The sequence below is a fragment of the Carcharodon carcharias genome, chromosome 14 (assembly GCF_017639515.1).
Source record: "Carcharodon carcharias isolate sCarCar2 chromosome 14, sCarCar2.pri, whole genome shotgun sequence".
Classification (NCBI taxonomy): Eukaryota; Metazoa; Chordata; class Chondrichthyes; order Lamniformes; family Lamnidae; genus Carcharodon; species Carcharodon carcharias.
Window position 1 is genome coordinate 129357160 of NC_054480.1, and position 18252 is coordinate 129375411.

Here is an 18252-nt window from a genome sequence, read left to right on the forward strand (position 1 = left end):
CCCAGAACAGGTACAGCACAGAGTTAGATAGAGAGTAAATCTCCCTCTACACTGTCCCCATCAAACATTCACAGGGCAGGTACAGCACAGGGTTAGATACAGAGTAAATCTCCCTCTACACTGTCCCCATCAAACACTCACAGGACAGGTACAACACGGGGTTAGGTACAGAGTAAAAACTTCTTTAACACACATAATCAGAATCAGTGGAAAGCTTCCTGTGTCCTGCTCCATGTAGTTTCCCCCTGTTCAGGTAGAGCAGGGGTTAGATCAAGTGAATGTTCACTACATCCTCAAGATCAGATACAGAGTAAAGCTTGCTCGATTTTCTTGTGATGTGGTTTGTCCTAAAACCAGAGAAACTCACCGTCTTTACATTTAGAGGAAATGACCTGCATCCCAGCTAAGGCCCTCTCTGGAGGTCATTGCCAATTTAGTATCAACTGATGGTGATTTAGAGGTAGTTTTGTTCTGTGGTCCCATCACAAACAGGAACTGAACTGAGACTAGACTTACAAAATAGAAGCATGTGATATGAATCTACAATAGACGGCAGAGCTGGGAATCACACTGATAGCCATGGGTTGGATCGAGCTGTATTGGATTTCATGCCAGGAGAATTTTGATTCAAACACAGGTTTCTGTCAGTGGAGGCAAATAAGTTTCAACCAGGGCTGTGGAGCTGTTTATATCTGTGATGGTGTTCCATTGAGTGAATCCCTCAGGCTGGACTTGTGATTCTTCAAGGCCTGTTTTGTCATGAACTGGAAGAATTGATGCTGTGGAACCCTTCTGTTCCAGAGTGGGCCTGTTGCTTACCGATACAGGAACCTGTGGATAAGGAAGCAAGTGGAGATTGAGACGATCATGGAATGTAATCTCCACAATAAAGGAGCATGTGAAGCATGGTGAGGATGGGGGAATGAAAGAAAGACTTGTATTTATATAGCGCCTTTCATGGCCCTATCCCCAGCCAGCAAAGCACTTTTTGGAGTGTAGTCACTGCTGGAATACAGGAAAAGGCAGCAGCCAATTTGTGCACAGCAAGATCCCTCAAACAGCATCTGCTTTAGGTGTTGGTTGAGGGATAAATATTGACCAGGACACTTTCTTTGAAATAGTGCTGCAGTCCACCTGAGAGAGCAGGTGGGGTCTCAGTCTAGTGCCATATCTGAAAGACAGCACCTCTAATAGTGCAGCACTTCCTCAATACTGCATTGTAGTATTTTATGTGCTCAAATCTCTGCAAATAGGCAGATTCAAATTTGCATCAATTATGTGATATTATTTGTGTATGCACAAGTGTTGGTATCAGCTGTGACTCAGTGCTCAGCACTCTTGTCTCAGTGATCTAGTCCAACTCCAGTGCCTGAGCACAAAAATACTGATACTCCAGAGCAGTACTGAGGGAGTACTACACTGTTCAAAGTGCTGCCTTTCAGATAGGGCCACAAACTGAGGCCCTGTGTGTTCTCTCAGGTGGATGAAAATGACCCCATGGCGTTATTTCAAAGAACAGCAGGAGTGTTCACCCCAGTATCCCAGCCAATATTTATCCCTCATTCAACGTCACAATAAATACATAATCTGATCATTATCAAATTGCTGTTTGTGGGAGCTTGCTGTGCACAAATTGGCTGCTGTATTTCCCATATTATAACAGTGACTACACTTCGTAAGCCCTTCTTTGCCTCGAAGCACTTTGGGAAGTCCTGTTGTCATGAAAGGCGTTGTAGAAGTGCAAGTTTTTCTTTCTTTGTTTTGGTGAACAAGGTTACCACAGGATTGGTAACGAGGTTTCACCTTCATTTTGTGTTGACTGTGCCAGGTGAATTGAACTATTCATGATCAGCTGATCCACTAAAGAGCCAGATATAAACACTCCTATGCCACCCCCATAAACCTCCCCAAATATCCCCCTACACCCCCTCCCCTGTGGCCCTGCCCTTACTCCCCCGCCCCGCCCTTACCTCCCTGCCCTGACACCCCCACCCCAATACCCACACCCCAGCCCCCATCATGTTCTGTGTAGTGTGGAATAGAACATGGGATATATGAGTTGAGTGTGAGCAGGAATATGTGAGAGATAAGGACAACAACTTATTGTCTGCTCTTCAATTTAATATTGTTCAAACTGACCTCTTTCTTTTTCAATTGCTCAGTCTCTTCAGAAACTGACTTCTCTTTTGAAAGATCCCACCAGAGTAGACCATCAGCAATGGTTTCTCTCTTGGTTGGCCCTAAGAAGAAATAAAAAGAAAAGGCCATCTACCTCCTCATCAATGCCCTTTCAGCTCACATTGAGGATTTCACTCAATCAATGAAAGGGTTAAAAATTTAACACAGCAGTAATTCCACACACACACATCCACACAGACACAAAGGCCTTGAGAAGAGGCTTTTCCAGACATGGAAACAGGCTTGATTACGCTGCAGTTGCTTTTCAGAAAAAAAAAGTGCTTTGATCCTCAAGAACCTCTCAGGACAAAAATGTCTAACAGTAAGACAATGGTTAAGTTGTTATAAAGGCAACAGATTTTCTTTAAATTAGAGAATTAAGTAAACAAGTGACCCAATTTTGCATGGCCATCACTGAGTTGAGATCCTAGTTGATTTCCTCAGAGCTGAGGCAAGGCAACAGAAAGTTATGTTTTATACTTTTGATTGTGAGTATACATCTAGTTGTTATTTGGTAGAATATCCTACATTTATTTTCAAAGTGGATTTGAAGTTTACATTTACTTCTAGATGAATTAATTTGTACTTTGCATTTATATTTAGATGAATTAATTTATCTTGTATTTACACTCTGTAATATTCCAACAATGTAATCCAAGATTTAAGTTTATAATAAAATATTATCAAGTAACCATATAAACATTCATATGCTCACTTGGTAAAACTTCAGGACCCTGTCTCCTCTAGAATTCTTCACTGAAGTGTTCTATGTTCTGAAAGAGGTTAACTCTTTAATGGAGATAATTGTGCTATAATGTACCTGTAAAGTATATTTTATTCTGACATAACTTTGTTTAGTCTCAATACCCCTGGGAGAGAGGATACTTTACCTTAAGATCAAATCCATAGCTAGCATAAAAACAAAATACTGCGGATGCTGGAAATCTGAAACCAAAACAGAAAATGCTGGAAAAACTCAGCAGGTCTAACAACATCTTTGGGGAGAAAAACAGAGTTAACGTTTCGAGTCTGTATAACTCTTCTTAGCCAGCACAGCTGACTTAAGCTCTTATGATGATTTAAAATCTTTTTTAGTTGAGGATTTAAACTAGCAATAAGCTCGACTGAATAAGTTTATCTTGCTGGTAGGAGCCTAACACTAGGAGCCTAACTCCCATCAGAGTCCACCTTTCTCACACCCAGTATAGATTAATGCAAGACTTCCTTTTTAAATGTTGTTTTAAAGTTTGCTAAAGATTTAGTTTGATAGAATAATACAACTACTTTATAATCAGTACCTTCCTGATCAGGATTCAGCCTGAAATATGACACAGATACCTGTTAAATAACTGACTCCAATTCCAACAATCACTGTTGTTAATGTTCCGAGGATTCCATAGTAGAGGTAAGATAAGGCGTAGAACTCATCTGCAATTCTGGGCCTACATAGAAAATGACAACAGAACTGTCAGAGATGTCAAGAAGGAACTTATAGCCTCCACCCCTCAGCCTGAGCCCAGATTGTGCTGTTTCTGTGGGCTGGGTTTTATGTGCCCTCGCCAGATATGTTTACCACTAGCGGGGGTTGGGGGGGTGCAGGTAAAATAGGCCAGGTACCAACCCCAACACCTCCCGCCCGCCCCAGAGCTCGCTCCCCGCAACACAGTAGGTGCCGAAATTGGCAGCCTGCCCACCATATTTAAATAAATAATCAATGGTCAATTGAGCTTGTTAACAAGTCAATTAACCCTGATAGTACAATGCCCACTCTGTAAGATGGTTGGCGTGGGCAATTGGGGCTGGAGTGAGCAGGCTGTTTTTTTTAAATAAACTTTTAAAAGGGCAGGAAGGAAGGGGGTGTTCTCTTTTCAGCAGAATGCCCTTTGCACATCGGGAGGCTGCTCCCCTAAGATATAACTCCCTCTTTCTTCCTACCCACCCGCTTGCCAGAAACCACAACCACCAAGCCCCCCGCCCTCCCTCCTTAAAATAGCCGAACTCTCTGAAAGACTTAAGACTTAAATTGCTCTGAGGCCCATTGGGCTTTCTCCTTGGGGCTGCTTGTGGCTGGGGGGGTGGTAGGGCCACAAAGATGGCAGCACCTGACTTGAGACATGCGGCGATGCTACCATTATAGAGGGTGTATTAAGCTTTGTGATGGAGCAGAGTTCATTCTCACCTCTTCTTTGACCCAGAAGCCTGTGTTCTCGTCTCAACAAGCCAAACACTGCCATTGACTGTAGCGTTGGAATTGTATGAAAGGTGACAGCTGTCTGTATTGAATGGCAGGGCCCCCATTATCTCAGGGGTGGGTGGGTACAGAATTCCCCCAATGGACACCCAGAGAGAAATTGCAAATCCAGCTGCTAAACCTGAAAATACGCCCTAGAAAAGAGATGACACAGATCAGGAGTCATTAATCCGAATGAACCCCTGAGTAATGTGCTTAGAGAACAAATTAAACTATAGGAGATCAATGACGTATGTGGGGGAACCAAGGGATTGGCAGGTTATTTTGAAGGAACACAACACATTGAATTTACAGAAACAGGCCATTCTGCCCAACTAGTCCCTCCCATCCTACTTCACCTCCCACATCAGAATATCCTTCGATTTATTTTTCTATCATGTGTTTAGTTAGTTTCCCCTTAATGCATCATATGGTAAATCTTGTTTGTCTTAAATTCGAGTAAAACACAAGCGGAAGTTGCTCTTGCCTTAAGTTGACAGGATTTCAGCCCAGTTTAAAACTCTGCATTATCAATCCTAGAAGGCAGGTTTCCCTGGACTACTGCCTTCTTTCAGATGAACTGTGTAAATTCAATGTTATGGGTGATTTAATTGTGGTGTTTAAGACAATTAAAGGATTTATTAGGGAAAATAGAGAGAGGCTGTTTCCTCTGGCATTGTAACACATCCCAATGCACTTTGCTGGAGCATTATGGAACAAAATTTAATACCAAGCTGATAAACTGCTATCAGGACAGGTGGCCAAAAGATTGGTCAAAGAGGTAGGTTTTCAGGAGTGTCTTAAAGGAGTAGGGAGAGGGATAGAAAGACAGGGAGGTTCAGGGAGGGAATTGCGGAGATTGAGTCTGGCAACTGAAAGCACGGCTGCTGGAGATGCAGTGATAAAAACAGGTGAGGCTCAAGAGGCTGGAATTAGCGGAACGCAGGGATCTTGGAGGGTGAAGGAGGTTACAAGGGTGACTAGTGTGAGGCCCAGGAGGGACTTGAAAATTAGGATGATTTAAAATGGAGGGGCTGCTGGACAGGGAACCAAAGCAGGTCAGCAAGAGAAAGGGTGAATGGGACCTGGTGCAATTTAGGATGGTTGAGCTATAAATGAGCTCGTATTTTTGGAGTGTGAAAGCTGGCTGGCCAGTCAGGTTGACCTTGTATAAAAAATACAATGGGACAGGGTCCCATATAAACTTTCTACAAGATCTCCCACCAAATTGCCCTACCTCCAAGAACCGATAGGCCACATTTTGATGCTAGTGGGTGTATGAGCCATCCAGAAAAAGCCCCCCTTGTCGAACAGTCCTCACCTCTACTTACCACGGTGTTAGTAGGAGGTAGGAATATTCCAAGGATGAATGCTCCCAACAAAGGATTACTGATGACACTCATCACTGTGAAGGAGCCCTAGAGAAAAGTTTGAATTCACATTAGACTTCATACAGAGACCAGGTGGGTCGTTTGGAATTTTTGTGCTGGTATAAAGTGGCCAATGTCGTTCTATAAAATTTGCCTGTGATACCCCCTAAGCATCGCTCTCAAGTTTTGCTTCTCTGCAAGGAGAAAATGGGAAAGGCATCTTGCCAAGCTAACATCGCCTGTTTACACTATTATCCTAAGTTAAAATTGGCTCCCTGCTAGGTGTGAATATTTTTAAACTTCCATCCCTCCCCATTCCTCCCTTCCCCTTAACGTCCTCCCTATCCCTCACCTCCACCCCACCCCTTCCACCCCACTCCATCCCACGCACACCCTGCATGCACAGGGAGATGAACGGGTCACTCAAGCATTCGCCTCTTAGCTTGGGCAGCAAGTGTGGGCATGTCAACTGTGTGGGGCATCATGCCCACACTGGATCCCACCCCTCCAGCTGGCGAGGGCTCCAGATTGGAAAAATTGACTTGGGGCACATAACTCAATTACTCCAGCAAAATGAGTCTTGGGCACAGGTCCCTGGATTGAGCCTGGTACCTGTCCAGCTCTGTACAACTCACTACCGCACAGAACACTGCAGATACATGCTGGAGCACTGGGAACCAGCACTACTTCAAATCACATCAGTGGAGAAAGAAACAGAGATAGTTGGCCGTATTGAATGGAGGCGACGGGGGTCTGGCTCACCAGCGGGAGTGCCAGCAAGAGCCTCGCGTTGCCTCTTTTTGGGGCTCACCATATTAAATGCCAATCAGGCACTTATCCGGGCAGCTGAGGACCTTCCCTGAGATCAAGGCAGGAATCCACCTCCTCCAATCCCCAATTCATGCTGGCCAATCAGAGGCTGTCAACTCTTCGATGCTCTGCAGTGCCACCAGGGAGATGGTGGCTGCTGCCGGTACTGTACACACCTGAGGCTCAGGATCTCCGTGGGAGCCAGAGACAGGTGTGATGGGTGGGATGGGGGTTGCTGGGGAGGGTGGTCAGGAACAAGGGAAGGGGTGGGGTTCTTAGTGGGCTTGCCTTTCTTGATGTTGGATCCCTCGATCGACTGGACAATGAGGGCTTTGCCCCCTGGAAAGCCGCAAAAAGCCTAACGGTTTGCTTATTGTGCTCCCTACATGGTAGCCGTCAAATATGCTGCTGGTTTAATACCAGTGGCAGCTGCTTGAGGCCCTTAATTATAATGTAATGGATTAATTCTAACTGTTTAATATGCTAATCAGATACTGTGTAAATCATCACAGAAAGTGATGTAGGGTCACATGATTTGCTCTGTTGTGCAACTTCGTGGAAGGTGTGGACAGAGCAATAAGATGTGTTCCAAAAAAGGACACATTTTGCATAGCTCAATAAATATTCATTTTATTCTTTCATGGGATGTGGGTGTCACTGGCAAGGCCAGCATTTGTTGCCCATCCCTTATTGCCCTTGGACAGAGTAGCTTGTTAAGCCATTTCAGGGGGTGGTTAAGAGTCAACCAAATTGCTGTGGGCCTGGAGTGGCATGGAGGCCAGACCAGGTAAGGGCAGCAGATTTCCTTCCCTGAAGGGCATTAGTGAACCAGATGAGTTTTTGCAGCAATCATTGATAGTTTCATGGTCACAATTACTGACACTAACTTTATATTCCAGATTTTAATAATTGAATTTAAATTGTACCAGCTGCCATGGTGACATTTGTCCCCAGAACATTAGCCTGGATCTTGGGATTACTAGTCTCACAACATTACCACTGCACCACCATCTCACGAGTAAACCCAGTAAATATTCTGTATAAATCGAACAATGCCAAGAATATGATATTAAGTTGTCATGAAACTATTATATAATATTATTGGAAAATATTTTTCTTTTAAAATAGAGATTTAGTCTGTGGGTGTGTCTTAATTGGATAAAAGCCAACTAGTCTGGGTGTTTTGATATGCACCAGTTTTGAGATGTAAGAGAGGTAGAGTGCATTTGCATTTTTTGAATGGAGCATTCAAGAAGTGGGATGAAATCTGGCACCTAGCTAGCAGCAACCAAGCAATAAATTTATATTGCTAATAAAATTGGTACTATAGTTAGAAGAGGCTGGTGATACAATGAGAATTTACATTCAATGAGCTGTGCTAAGTATAACTTCAGCAGTTTTGTGTGTGCAGAGCAGAGGCAATGTAAGATCAAAGCAGCTGTAAGTCTCCAACTGACTCCGCAGGAACCAAAGTAAAAGGAACCTCATTTTGAATCCGTAAGGTGAAAATGCTTTGCCTGGTGTCTGTTTAAAAATCTATGGGCTGCTGTTGTCTTAATGGAGATTAGTTTAGGAATTTGCTAAAAGTTATGATAGTAGTAATTTGCAGTCATGTATGTGTATTTAACTTGTGTAAATTAATAAAATATTTTATTTAGTGTAATATAAAACCTCTTGAGAACTGGTGGTCTGATTCCTGAATTTAGAGCTGCATCTCAAACATACCACTTGAAAATATAGGTTATGACTGTTGTTTAAAGTTTCCCTCTGGGATTTTTAAATAACTCAGCTTTACCAAAAGGCTGTCTCATAACATAAGTGGACATTAATTGGGCCTCAATTGGCTGCAAGACAGGAAGGCTGTCCATGGGCCTTCCTGCCCCAGACTTAATTGGGCCAGAGGTCAGAAGACTGCAAGGCCCTCGCCTGCAGCCCAATTAAATGCCCCATCCCTAGCCCACCACCAAACTTACCTCGGGGGAAGTCATTAAATTCTCAGTGATGACCTTTCATTGGCACGGTTATTGACCTACAACGTTAACTCTGTTTCTCTCTCCACAGATGTTGCCAGAACTGCAGGGTATTTCTAGAATTTTCTGCCTTTATTTCAGATTTCAGGCATCTGCAGTATTTTGTTTTTGTCTTCTTTCAATGAAGTTATTTACAGATAGAAGACAGCGAGTGCCTTCACCAGAGAGAATAATTTTCCCTTTAATTCTACAAAATAAGGACCTCTAGTGTTTCCAGACTAGTGAAGCCTTGTCACCATGTTCATGATTATTATCCCAGGCCTCTGACTAGAGTTACAGAGAGTTACAGCAATAAAGTGCTTCTATTACTGGACAAATAATCCAGAGAACATGAATCCAAATCCCACCAGGAGAGTTTGAAGTTTTGAACCAGGTACCTGTGCTGAACAAGATGTATTTCAATAAAGTAATCACAAATTTGAAAGCTGATATCAATAAAAGTGACTTTGGAACTCTAAGATTTACATTAAAAACTCAACCAGTTCATTAATGTTCTTTAGGGAAGGAAAGATGCCCTCCTTAGCCATCTGGAACTGTGTATGATTTCAGTCCCAAATAAATGTGGTTGCCTCATTTCTACCCTCTTAAGCGGTCACTTAGTCAGGAGAAACTAGGGGGTTGGGCAATAAATGCCAGCCTTGCCAGTGACTGCACCCCCAGGATGAATTAAAAACCTGCCACTTTGCAGTGTCTTACTTCATCAGTTCTCTGAGTGGGAGAGCCTGCAACAATCGAGTTTATGTCGAGCACAAAGGCATTTTGTCCTCTACACTTGACAACCCCTCGACACCGCCCCCCCAATCCTGACCCTCAGTGCAATTCTGAAGCTGTCCCCTCTCCAATAATGGCAGCAGACCCCTGACCCACGTCGACATCAACGTACCTGCAAGACCCCTCCTCCAAACAGGGAGGACAACGCAGCAAAAATAACACAGGCGGAACCATACAACAGGGCTGTACAAAAAACAGAGAAGGTGTTTACAACAACAGTAACAACAACTTGCATTCAAATAGCACCCTTAATGTAGTTTAAAAATTACCAAGTTGCTTCAGAGGAGCATTGCCAGACAAAATTTAACCTCGAGCCACAAAAGGAAGCATTGAGAGAAGTGACAAGAAGTTTGGTCAAAGAGGGAGATTTAAGGAGTGTTTTAAGGGAAGGGAAAGAGGCACAGAAGTTTAGGGAGGGAGTTCTAGAGCTTAGGGCCAAGGTAGCTGATGACATGGCCTCAAATAGTGCAGTGATTAAAATTGGGGATTCTCAAGTCTCCAGAATTGGAGGAGTGCACCAGATTGTGGATGGTGTTAGGGCTGGAGGATATTATAAAGATATAGGAAGGGGTGGCACAAGAAGAGAAGCTGCTATCTCATTAAGTTGACAATAATTTCTTCTTTTTCATTCATGGGACCTCGACATCATTGGCAAGGATGTCATTTATTGCCCCTCTCTAACTGCCATTGAGAGGTGGTGAATTGCTACAATTGATGTGATCTAGGTACACCCATAGAGCTGTTGGGGAAGGAGTTTTAGATTTTGACTCAGTGACAGTGAAGGAACAGCGATATAGTCCCAAGTCCGGAGGGTGTGTGGCTTGGAGAGGAACTTGAGGTGGTGGAGGTCCTGGTTTGGAAGGTTCTGTTGAAGAAACCTTGGTGAGTTGTTGCAGCACATCTTGCTATGCATCTGCTGCCACTGTGCATCATTGGTGGAGGGAGAGAATGTTTAAGGTGGTGTATGGGGTGCTGTTGAAGTGGACTGCTCCGTACTGGATGGTGTTGAGCTTCTTGAGTGTTGTTGGAGCTGTACTCACACAGACACATTCAATATGGCCTCAAAAAAGCACTTCATCAATTATGTTTCCAGCTCTTATCAGACAAGTTACATAGAATGACAAGGAGTTTATAGCAAAATTGGTCTGAGTGTTTATGCTACACAGGAACCTCCCTCACATTCCTTCTATTCCTTTCCCTCTCATCTCCTATACCATTGACCTCAATTACTTCTTGAGGTAGCAAGTTCTATATTCCCACTTCTTTCTCTTGGGTAAGATGTTTCTCCTGAACTCCTTACTGAATTTATTTGGGACTATTTTATATTTATGGCCCCTGGTGTTGATCACCCATAATGGAAACATCTTTTCTAACTCTACTCTTTTAAACCCTTCACAGTTTTAAAAATCTCCATTAGGTCATCTATTAACTTTCACTTTTTGAGAGAAAAGAACTTAGGTTGTTCACCTTTCCGGACAGCTATAAGTGCTAATTTCTGGTATGATCTTTTTTGCACCCACTTCAGAGTCTCTAGTTCTTTTGACATAATATTGGATGTTTTCTGTAATAATTTAGTGAACGTTTTTAGCACTCTGTTGGAAAATAGCACAGGTCTGGGTCAGATTCTCAGGGGATGGTTTGGTTTTTGGCTTTGGAAACTTTGCTCATTTCATGGGGCCTGGGCCAGGCAAATCTTGAAACCCAGCATACAAGGAAAATGTACTTTGAATATTACTGAGCACTTTTGGAAATGTATTCTTTTAAAGTCATTCAGTCAAGGTGAGAGGTGCAAGTGCTGGGAAATGAGAGAAATTTTCATTTCAGTCAGGTATTCTTAGAACCAAACGCTCCCAGGGCAGGTACAGCACAGGGTTAGATACAGAGTAAAGCTCCCTCTACACTATCCCCATCAAACACTCCCAGGTCAGGTACAGCACGGGATTAGATACAGAGTAAAGCTCCCTCTACACTGTCCCCATCAACCACTCCCAGGACAGGTACAGCAGAAGGTTAGATACAGAGTAAAGTTCCCTCTACACTGTCCCCATCAAACACTCCCAGAACAGGTACAGCGCAGGGTTAGATACAGAGTAAAGCTCCCTCTACACTGTCCCCATCAACCACTCCCAGAACAGGTACAGCACAGGGTTAGATATAGAGTAAAGCTCCCTCTACACTGTCCACATCAAACACTCCCAGGGCAGGTACAGCACGGGATTAGATACAGAGTAAAGCTTCTTTCCACTGTCCATATCAAACACTCCCAGGCTCATACAGCACAGGATCACATACAGAGTGAATCTTCCTCTATCCTGTTCCAAAGATGTAGTAATTATGGTTTTGTTAGGTGTGGAACAACCTAAGTAGTCAGTGTAGAGATAGAGTTGGAGTTGAAAGCACATATGTAGGAGCTGCTGAGTATATTGTAAATAAACTTATTATTTCTAGCCGAGAAGTGTCTGCTGATCAACTCTATCATCAGTAGTAGCAACCCAGCCACCCTTACAACAAACTGGCAATGAGGATAAAGCAGGATTGAACAGAAGAAATAAAGTTTAAAAAAATCAGTACTGTACTTTGACCGGTGATTGTAAGTAGCAAGCTCCGTTAGAATTGAAGAAGTTATCCCCTTCAAAATGCCACAGTTGGAGAATATTGATCCTTTTGAACCAGCCACAGATGATTGGTCTCATTATATAAAACGTCTCACATTCTTTATTCAAGTGAATGAGATTATAGGGGAAGAGAGGAGGCGAGCAATCCTCTTGAGTACATATGGGAGCAAAACCTACTGTCTGATTCGAAGTTTGATGGTACCCCAGTGCTCCAGGTTCGAAGAATTTCAATGAAATGGTGGACCATGTGAAGGGTCATTTTTAACCAAAGCCCTCAGTCACGATACAGGGGTTCAGGTTTAATTCACGAAATAGAGCCCCGGGTGAGACAATTGCACGCCACGTGGTAAATTCGAAGCAGCTAGCGGAATATTGTGAGTTCAGTACAACTCTAAACGACATGCCCAGAGAACGTTTAGTGTGTGATGTGAATGAGAACACTATTCAGGAAAGATTATTTTCCGTAATGAATTTGGATTTCAAGAAGGCGCTAGAGATAGCACTGGCCATGGAAAGCGCAGTAAGAGATTCAAACACCAGGGTGCGCAAAATGGCACCATCCTTCACATTGGGCAGGACACCCCAGTTGAAAAAGGCATGAAAATGTAAGACTTTGCCGAGAAGCAAACAATAGTCCCACTAGCCAAAAATAAAGAAAAATAACTTAGCAGTGAATCGAAGGATCATTTTGATAGAAGTGGAAACAAACAGCCTTTTAGCGGTTGGCAGTTTTAAAAAATCAAATGCTAACATTGTCACTGAAAGGGACATATAATGAGACAGTGCAAGGAAAGATTTAAGTAAGCTTGTAAACAAAAGAAGAAACCCAATGAAATCTACAATGTAGACGAGCCTGAAACAACAAATTCAGACATTTACTCATTGTTTAATCTGAAAATTGGAAAGACAGAACCAATATTTGTCACAGTGAAAGTAAATGGCAAACCTGTTAGAATGGAAGTGGACACAGGAGCTTCCACTACAGTAATTGGGGGACATACCTTCAGATATCTGAATCATGGGGAATATCAATTATGTTTAGAAGAAACAGCTGCCAACTAAAAACAAATATGGATTAAGACATTCAAGTAAAAGGCATAAGCAGAGTAACTGTCCATTGTGGAAGCCAATCATCAAAGCTACCAGTGTTGGTATTGAGAGGCAGAGGACCAAGCCTTTTAGGGTGAAATTGACTAAGGGAAATCAACCTTGATTCGCCATTGAGATTCCAAAAGGAAGCTGGAAAAGGAGTGTGTTAAGACCCAACAACCTGAAAAAACGCAGGTTGTCCTAAGCCAAAACCTGGAAGAACAGCAGAAGAAACTCGAAGAGACCCTGCTTGATGACAGAGTTTGAGGCGAGGTGAGCAACCCTCGAAGGGAAAAAGAAAACCTGTTGAAAGACCTTCACACATGACAAGATTCCCTCAGGTCAAATTTGTACCTCTGGAAAAATATGAAGAGAAACAGAAAGAATTCAGCACTTCTCTGAACAAATTGAAGGATGAGTTGGGAGAGAAGACACCACAATGTTCAATTTTCCAGAAGGGAGCAAACAAGTACAAAAGAGAAATGGGAGAGCTGAAGAATCAGCTAAATGAAGCCAAAGAGGCTTTGGAAGCAAAAGTCACTGCATTTTCCAAGAAGCAGACAGATAATGAAATTGTGGGTGACTCAGCCACTGAGATCAGACAAGTTGAGCTTGATCTGAGAGAAGTCTGGCCAATAATGAAGTCAGAAAGAAGGCCAAGATTAAAGCCTGTGCTAGAAAGAAGATGGCAGGTAGAAAGAAGATACAGAAATAGTAATCGGGCTTTAATCCTGGCAGCACACGAATACACTGTTGTACATAGGCCTAGCAATCAAATCACAAACACCGATGCCCTTAATCCTTTGCCTTTACAAGAAAATGATCAGCACGTCCCAGTTCCACAGGAACTTATTTTACTGTTAAATTTCTTAGCTTCCTCACCAGTTTGCGCTCGACAGCTTAGAGACTGGACAAGTCGGGACTCAATCCTATCTCAAGTACGAGAACAAGAGCTACATGATTGGTCACAGGAGCCCGTATCTGACAAAATGAAACCGTATTTCAACAGAAGACATGAAATAATCAGCCAGGATGGCATCTTATTGTGGGGAGCATGAGTGATAGTTCCTCCAAAGGGAAGGGAGCCACTTTTAATTGAACTACACAGTGCCCATTCATGAAGACCACTATCTATGGTGGCCTGGGATGAATGGCAAAATAGGGAGTTGAGTAAAGCACTGTGTGCAATGTCAGCAACTGCAAAAGTTGCCAGTGACAGCTCCATTACACCCATGGGAGTGGCCAGGTAGACCCTGGGTGTGATTACACATTGACTGCGTTGGACCTTTCCTGGGAACAATGTTTCTGCTCATTGTCGATGCCCATTCAAAATTGCTGGACATATATGAGGTGAAGTCATCAATGTCGGCTATTACAATTGAGAAACTATGTCAGAGTTTTGCTATTCACGGACTACCAGAAGTAGACGTCAATAACAGCACGGCATTTATGAGTGCTGAGTTTCAACGGTTTATCAGCCTCAATGGTATCACTCGTAAAAACTGCAACGTACCACCCTTCCTCAAACGGACTGACCAAAAGGGCAGTTCAAATGTTCAAGACAGGCATGAAAATGCTAACTGGTGATTCCTTGGCAACCAAGCTAGCATGCTTTCTTTTTCATTACAGGACTACCCTTCATATAACAACAGGTGTCACACCTGCAGAGTTATTGTTGAAACGCCATCTCAGGATGAGATTGAGCTTAATAATGCCGAATTTAGGGAGGAAGGTGGAAAGGAGACAGGGAAGCCAGAAAACTAGACATGACTGGCATAGTCACGAGAGGAAATTTACCATTGGAGAGACAGTATTTGTGAAAAACTTCGGGGAAGGACCAAAGTGGTTACCGGGTGAAATAAGTGCGGTGACTGGACCTCTATCTTACCATGTGGAGATGGGAGGCCAGATCATCTGGAAACATGTGGACCATTTAAGGAAGAGAGAGACAAATCACCAAAAATTGGTTCCACCAGCGATCATGACCCAGGTCTGCATTTCCTGTTGAGGATACTCAACCCAGGACTGACATGTCCGATGTTCCTATACGAGTTGAGGATACAGAACTGCAAGCGCCATCGAAGTACCTGATGTTCAGAAAACTCCAGAAAAGGAGGTTCCTGACAAAGAATCTGAAATTGTGGAGCTGCGACATTCCACACGTACCAGGAAACCACCTGAAAGACTGAACTTTTAAATTCCTTAGTGTAAATATAATGTTGTCTTGAAAAATATGCACTTGTAAATATATGTATAGCCGAAGGGGGAGGAATGTAGTAATTATGGTTTTCTTTAGTGTGTAATGTACCTTTAAGCATAATACTTGTTAAGGAAGTTCATATGATCTGTAGTAACCAATAGGAGAACATGCGGGCTACCTCAGCAGTCAGTGTAGAGATAGAGTTGGAGTTCAAAGCACATGTATGGTAGCTGCTGAGTATGTTGTAAATAAACTTAATGTTTCCACCCAAGGAGTGTCCGTTGATCAACTCTATAATCAATAGTAGCAACTCAGCCATCCTTACAACAAAAGGGTAGGAAGCATTCAGTAGAATTGGTGTCTATGGAGTTTAGCAGAATGAGAGATGGTCTAATTGAAAGAAATAAAATTCTCTGAGAAGAATGTTTTTATTTATAGTTGTTAATGGAATGGCAATGTCACTGGTAAGGTCAGCATTCATTATCCATTCCTAATTGCCCTTGGGAAGGCTGTCCTTTCTCATGGCTCAACAGCCTAGGACTAAAGATCAGAGTCAGAATAAGAGATCGGCCATTTAGGACTGAGATGAGGAGAAATTTCTAGAGAGTCGTGAATCTTTGGAATTCTTTATTCCAGAGGTCTTTGGATGCTCAGTCATTGAGTTTGTTCAAGACTGAGATCAATTGATTTTTGGGTGTTAAAGGAATTGAGAGTTATAGGGATAGCGCGGGTCAGTGGAGTTGTGGTAGAAGGTCAGCTATGATCATATTAAATGGCAGAGCAGACTTGATGTTCCACCTGGCCTGTTCCTACTCTTTTTTCTTACACAGCAGTCTGTAATACAGGGTGATGGAATGTAGATCTGCCACTCCTAATAATGATTGATCACTATTGGTGTTATCCAGAATCCTGCAGCTTGGATACACGGAAATGTCCGGAATGATACTTACACAATCCTTTTGATATTAGGATCAGCTTCTTTTCAGACAGTATTTTCATCCTGGGTTTGATGATGTCCTCCACAGTGACTGCAGCCATAGCATTGATACTGGTGGAAACTGTGCTGGAAAATGAACAGCATTTTAACTCTGGTCCTTATGTAGCATTGGCCTGAACTGACTAATAGCACTCTCGCCTTTGGATCAAAAGCTTTTGGCTTTGAAAGTAAAATGGGCTGATATTCCAGTACAGAAATGCAGGAATATTGGAGAAACAGACCTTCAAGTGAGGGTGTTAAACTGTGAACCTTTCTGCTTATCAGATGGATGCTAGATATCAGATAGGACTAGTAGAAGATCAAGAAGACATCCTGGTCAATATTCATCCCTCAACCTACAGTGCTGAAATTGTTATACATCTCAGGGGTTGTTTGTGGAATGTTCCTTGCTGCCTAATGTCACAGATTTTGTCCTCCTATGCCATAAGGAGAGGGAAAACTGACATTAACATCACAGTGTTCCCAATCTCAGAGCATTTCATTGCACTTAACGGATAGTGAATTACCTTTGAATTGTAGATACTATCTTAGGTGAACATGACAGCCAATTTGCACACAGCAAGATCCCAAAAAACAGCAGTGGAATGAATAACCACCATTATCAATAACAGGTTAACTGGCCAAGGGAGAAATTGTTGGACTGGACACCGGGAGACCCTCCACACTTTCCTTTAGAAAACATGTTGCAGGATCTTTAACATACACCCGGACGGGGTTAATGTGGACCTGCTATGATGTAGCTCTCCCTCAGTAAGTCACTGCATTGTCATCTTAGATTTCATGCTCAAGTCCTGGAGTGGGGCTTGGGTGGGACAATTGCTTTCTGATCCATAGGCTTGCCACCCCTCCCCCTCCCCTAATTAGTCAGTTAGAAAGGACCAACGAAAATAAAGTCTGCCCCCAGCAATAGCGTACTGCGGGCAGAATTTTCTGAGCCCGCTGACTTCCAGTGTGTTTAGCGATGTAAGCGGACAATATGGCAAGAAGGCCAAAAATCGGTTTCGTGGTGTTGTGATGCCAGTTTGCAATTGCCTGCTCTGCCCGTCAATGGCGAGTCGTGTTACCAGCATCGGACATCAGGAACTACATTGTAATACATCTGCATATCATTTCAAGCCCAGCTCACCAGAATCACCCCCCATTCTCCCCAACGCTGGATCACCCAAGCACGTTGGCGTTTATCCAAGAATTGTCTGCTCAACACCATTAAAGGAACACCAACATCACAAAGGACTGCAGAGGGTCAAGAAGAAATGCCCATCACCACCTCCTCGGGGCAACTGGAGATGGGCAGCAAAAGCCAACCTTGCCAACATCAGCCACAATGAATTTCAAAAGAGCCAATCGCTATGAGGCATAATATAAATTCTGTCACATATATTCAAGTTATTTTAGTATCCTCTCACTCCCATAGTTAGTACCTCAATGTCCCACTGAAAGCAGCAGAAAGGAACAATCCGGGAACTCCAGGGTATGTCTGAAATATATCCAGCACCATGTACGGCACCATCTGAAAGTGGAGAGAAAGTCTGATGTAAACAATTACCAAGGATCACAATAGGAAGGTTGTCAAAACCACAGAAGCAACTTCTGTTTAGATAGCGTCTTTAACATAATAAAACGTCCCAAGGCTCTTCACAGGAGTATTATTAAACAAAATATGACACTGATCCACACTGGGGGATATCAGGGCAGATGAACAAAAACGTTTGGTCAAAGAGGTCGGATTTAAGGAATGTTTTGAAGGAGGAAAGTGTGGGAAAGAGGCAGAGAGGTATACAGTGTGGGAATTCCAGGATTGGGGCAGATGGAACTGAAGGCATGGTCAAATTGGCCAGAATTTTCTTTGTGTAACTTGACATAAAACAGAGTGGGGATTGGAGAAGAGGCTTTGCAGCAGTTTGGGGTGGGGGTAGGGTTATATATAACTACAAGTTTCTTTCTTATGTAAACCCTATAACA

General features: G+C 43.0%; 1 protein-coding gene across 3 annotated transcripts in view; it reads right to left on the reverse strand.

The window, feature by feature from the left end:
- The window catches only part of LOC121287233 (sodium/iodide cotransporter-like), a 126707-nt gene that overhangs the window by 83882 nt on the left and 24573 nt on the right, over window positions 1-18252 (reverse strand). Inside the window, exons 8-15 of one of the 3 annotated variants that reach the window (XM_041204922.1) lie at window positions 17712-17800; window positions 16244-16356; window positions 9502-9572; window positions 5740-5826; window positions 4358-4563; window positions 3517-3620; window positions 2140-2240; window positions 585-831 (exon numbers count right to left, since the gene is read on the reverse strand). In XM_041204922.1, the coding sequence (XP_041060856.1) occupies window positions 628-831; window positions 2140-2240; window positions 3517-3620; window positions 4358-4563; window positions 5740-5826; window positions 9502-9572; window positions 16244-16356; window positions 17712-17800 (975 nt within the window). In that variant the 3' untranslated portion in view covers window positions 585-627. Of the gene's footprint in view, window positions 1-584; window positions 832-2139; window positions 2241-3516; window positions 3621-4357; window positions 4564-5739; window positions 5827-9501; window positions 9573-16243; window positions 16357-17711; window positions 17801-18252 lie in introns of those variants that run through there. The other 2 variants (XM_041204924.1, XM_041204925.1) reach the window with 2 other exon arrangements.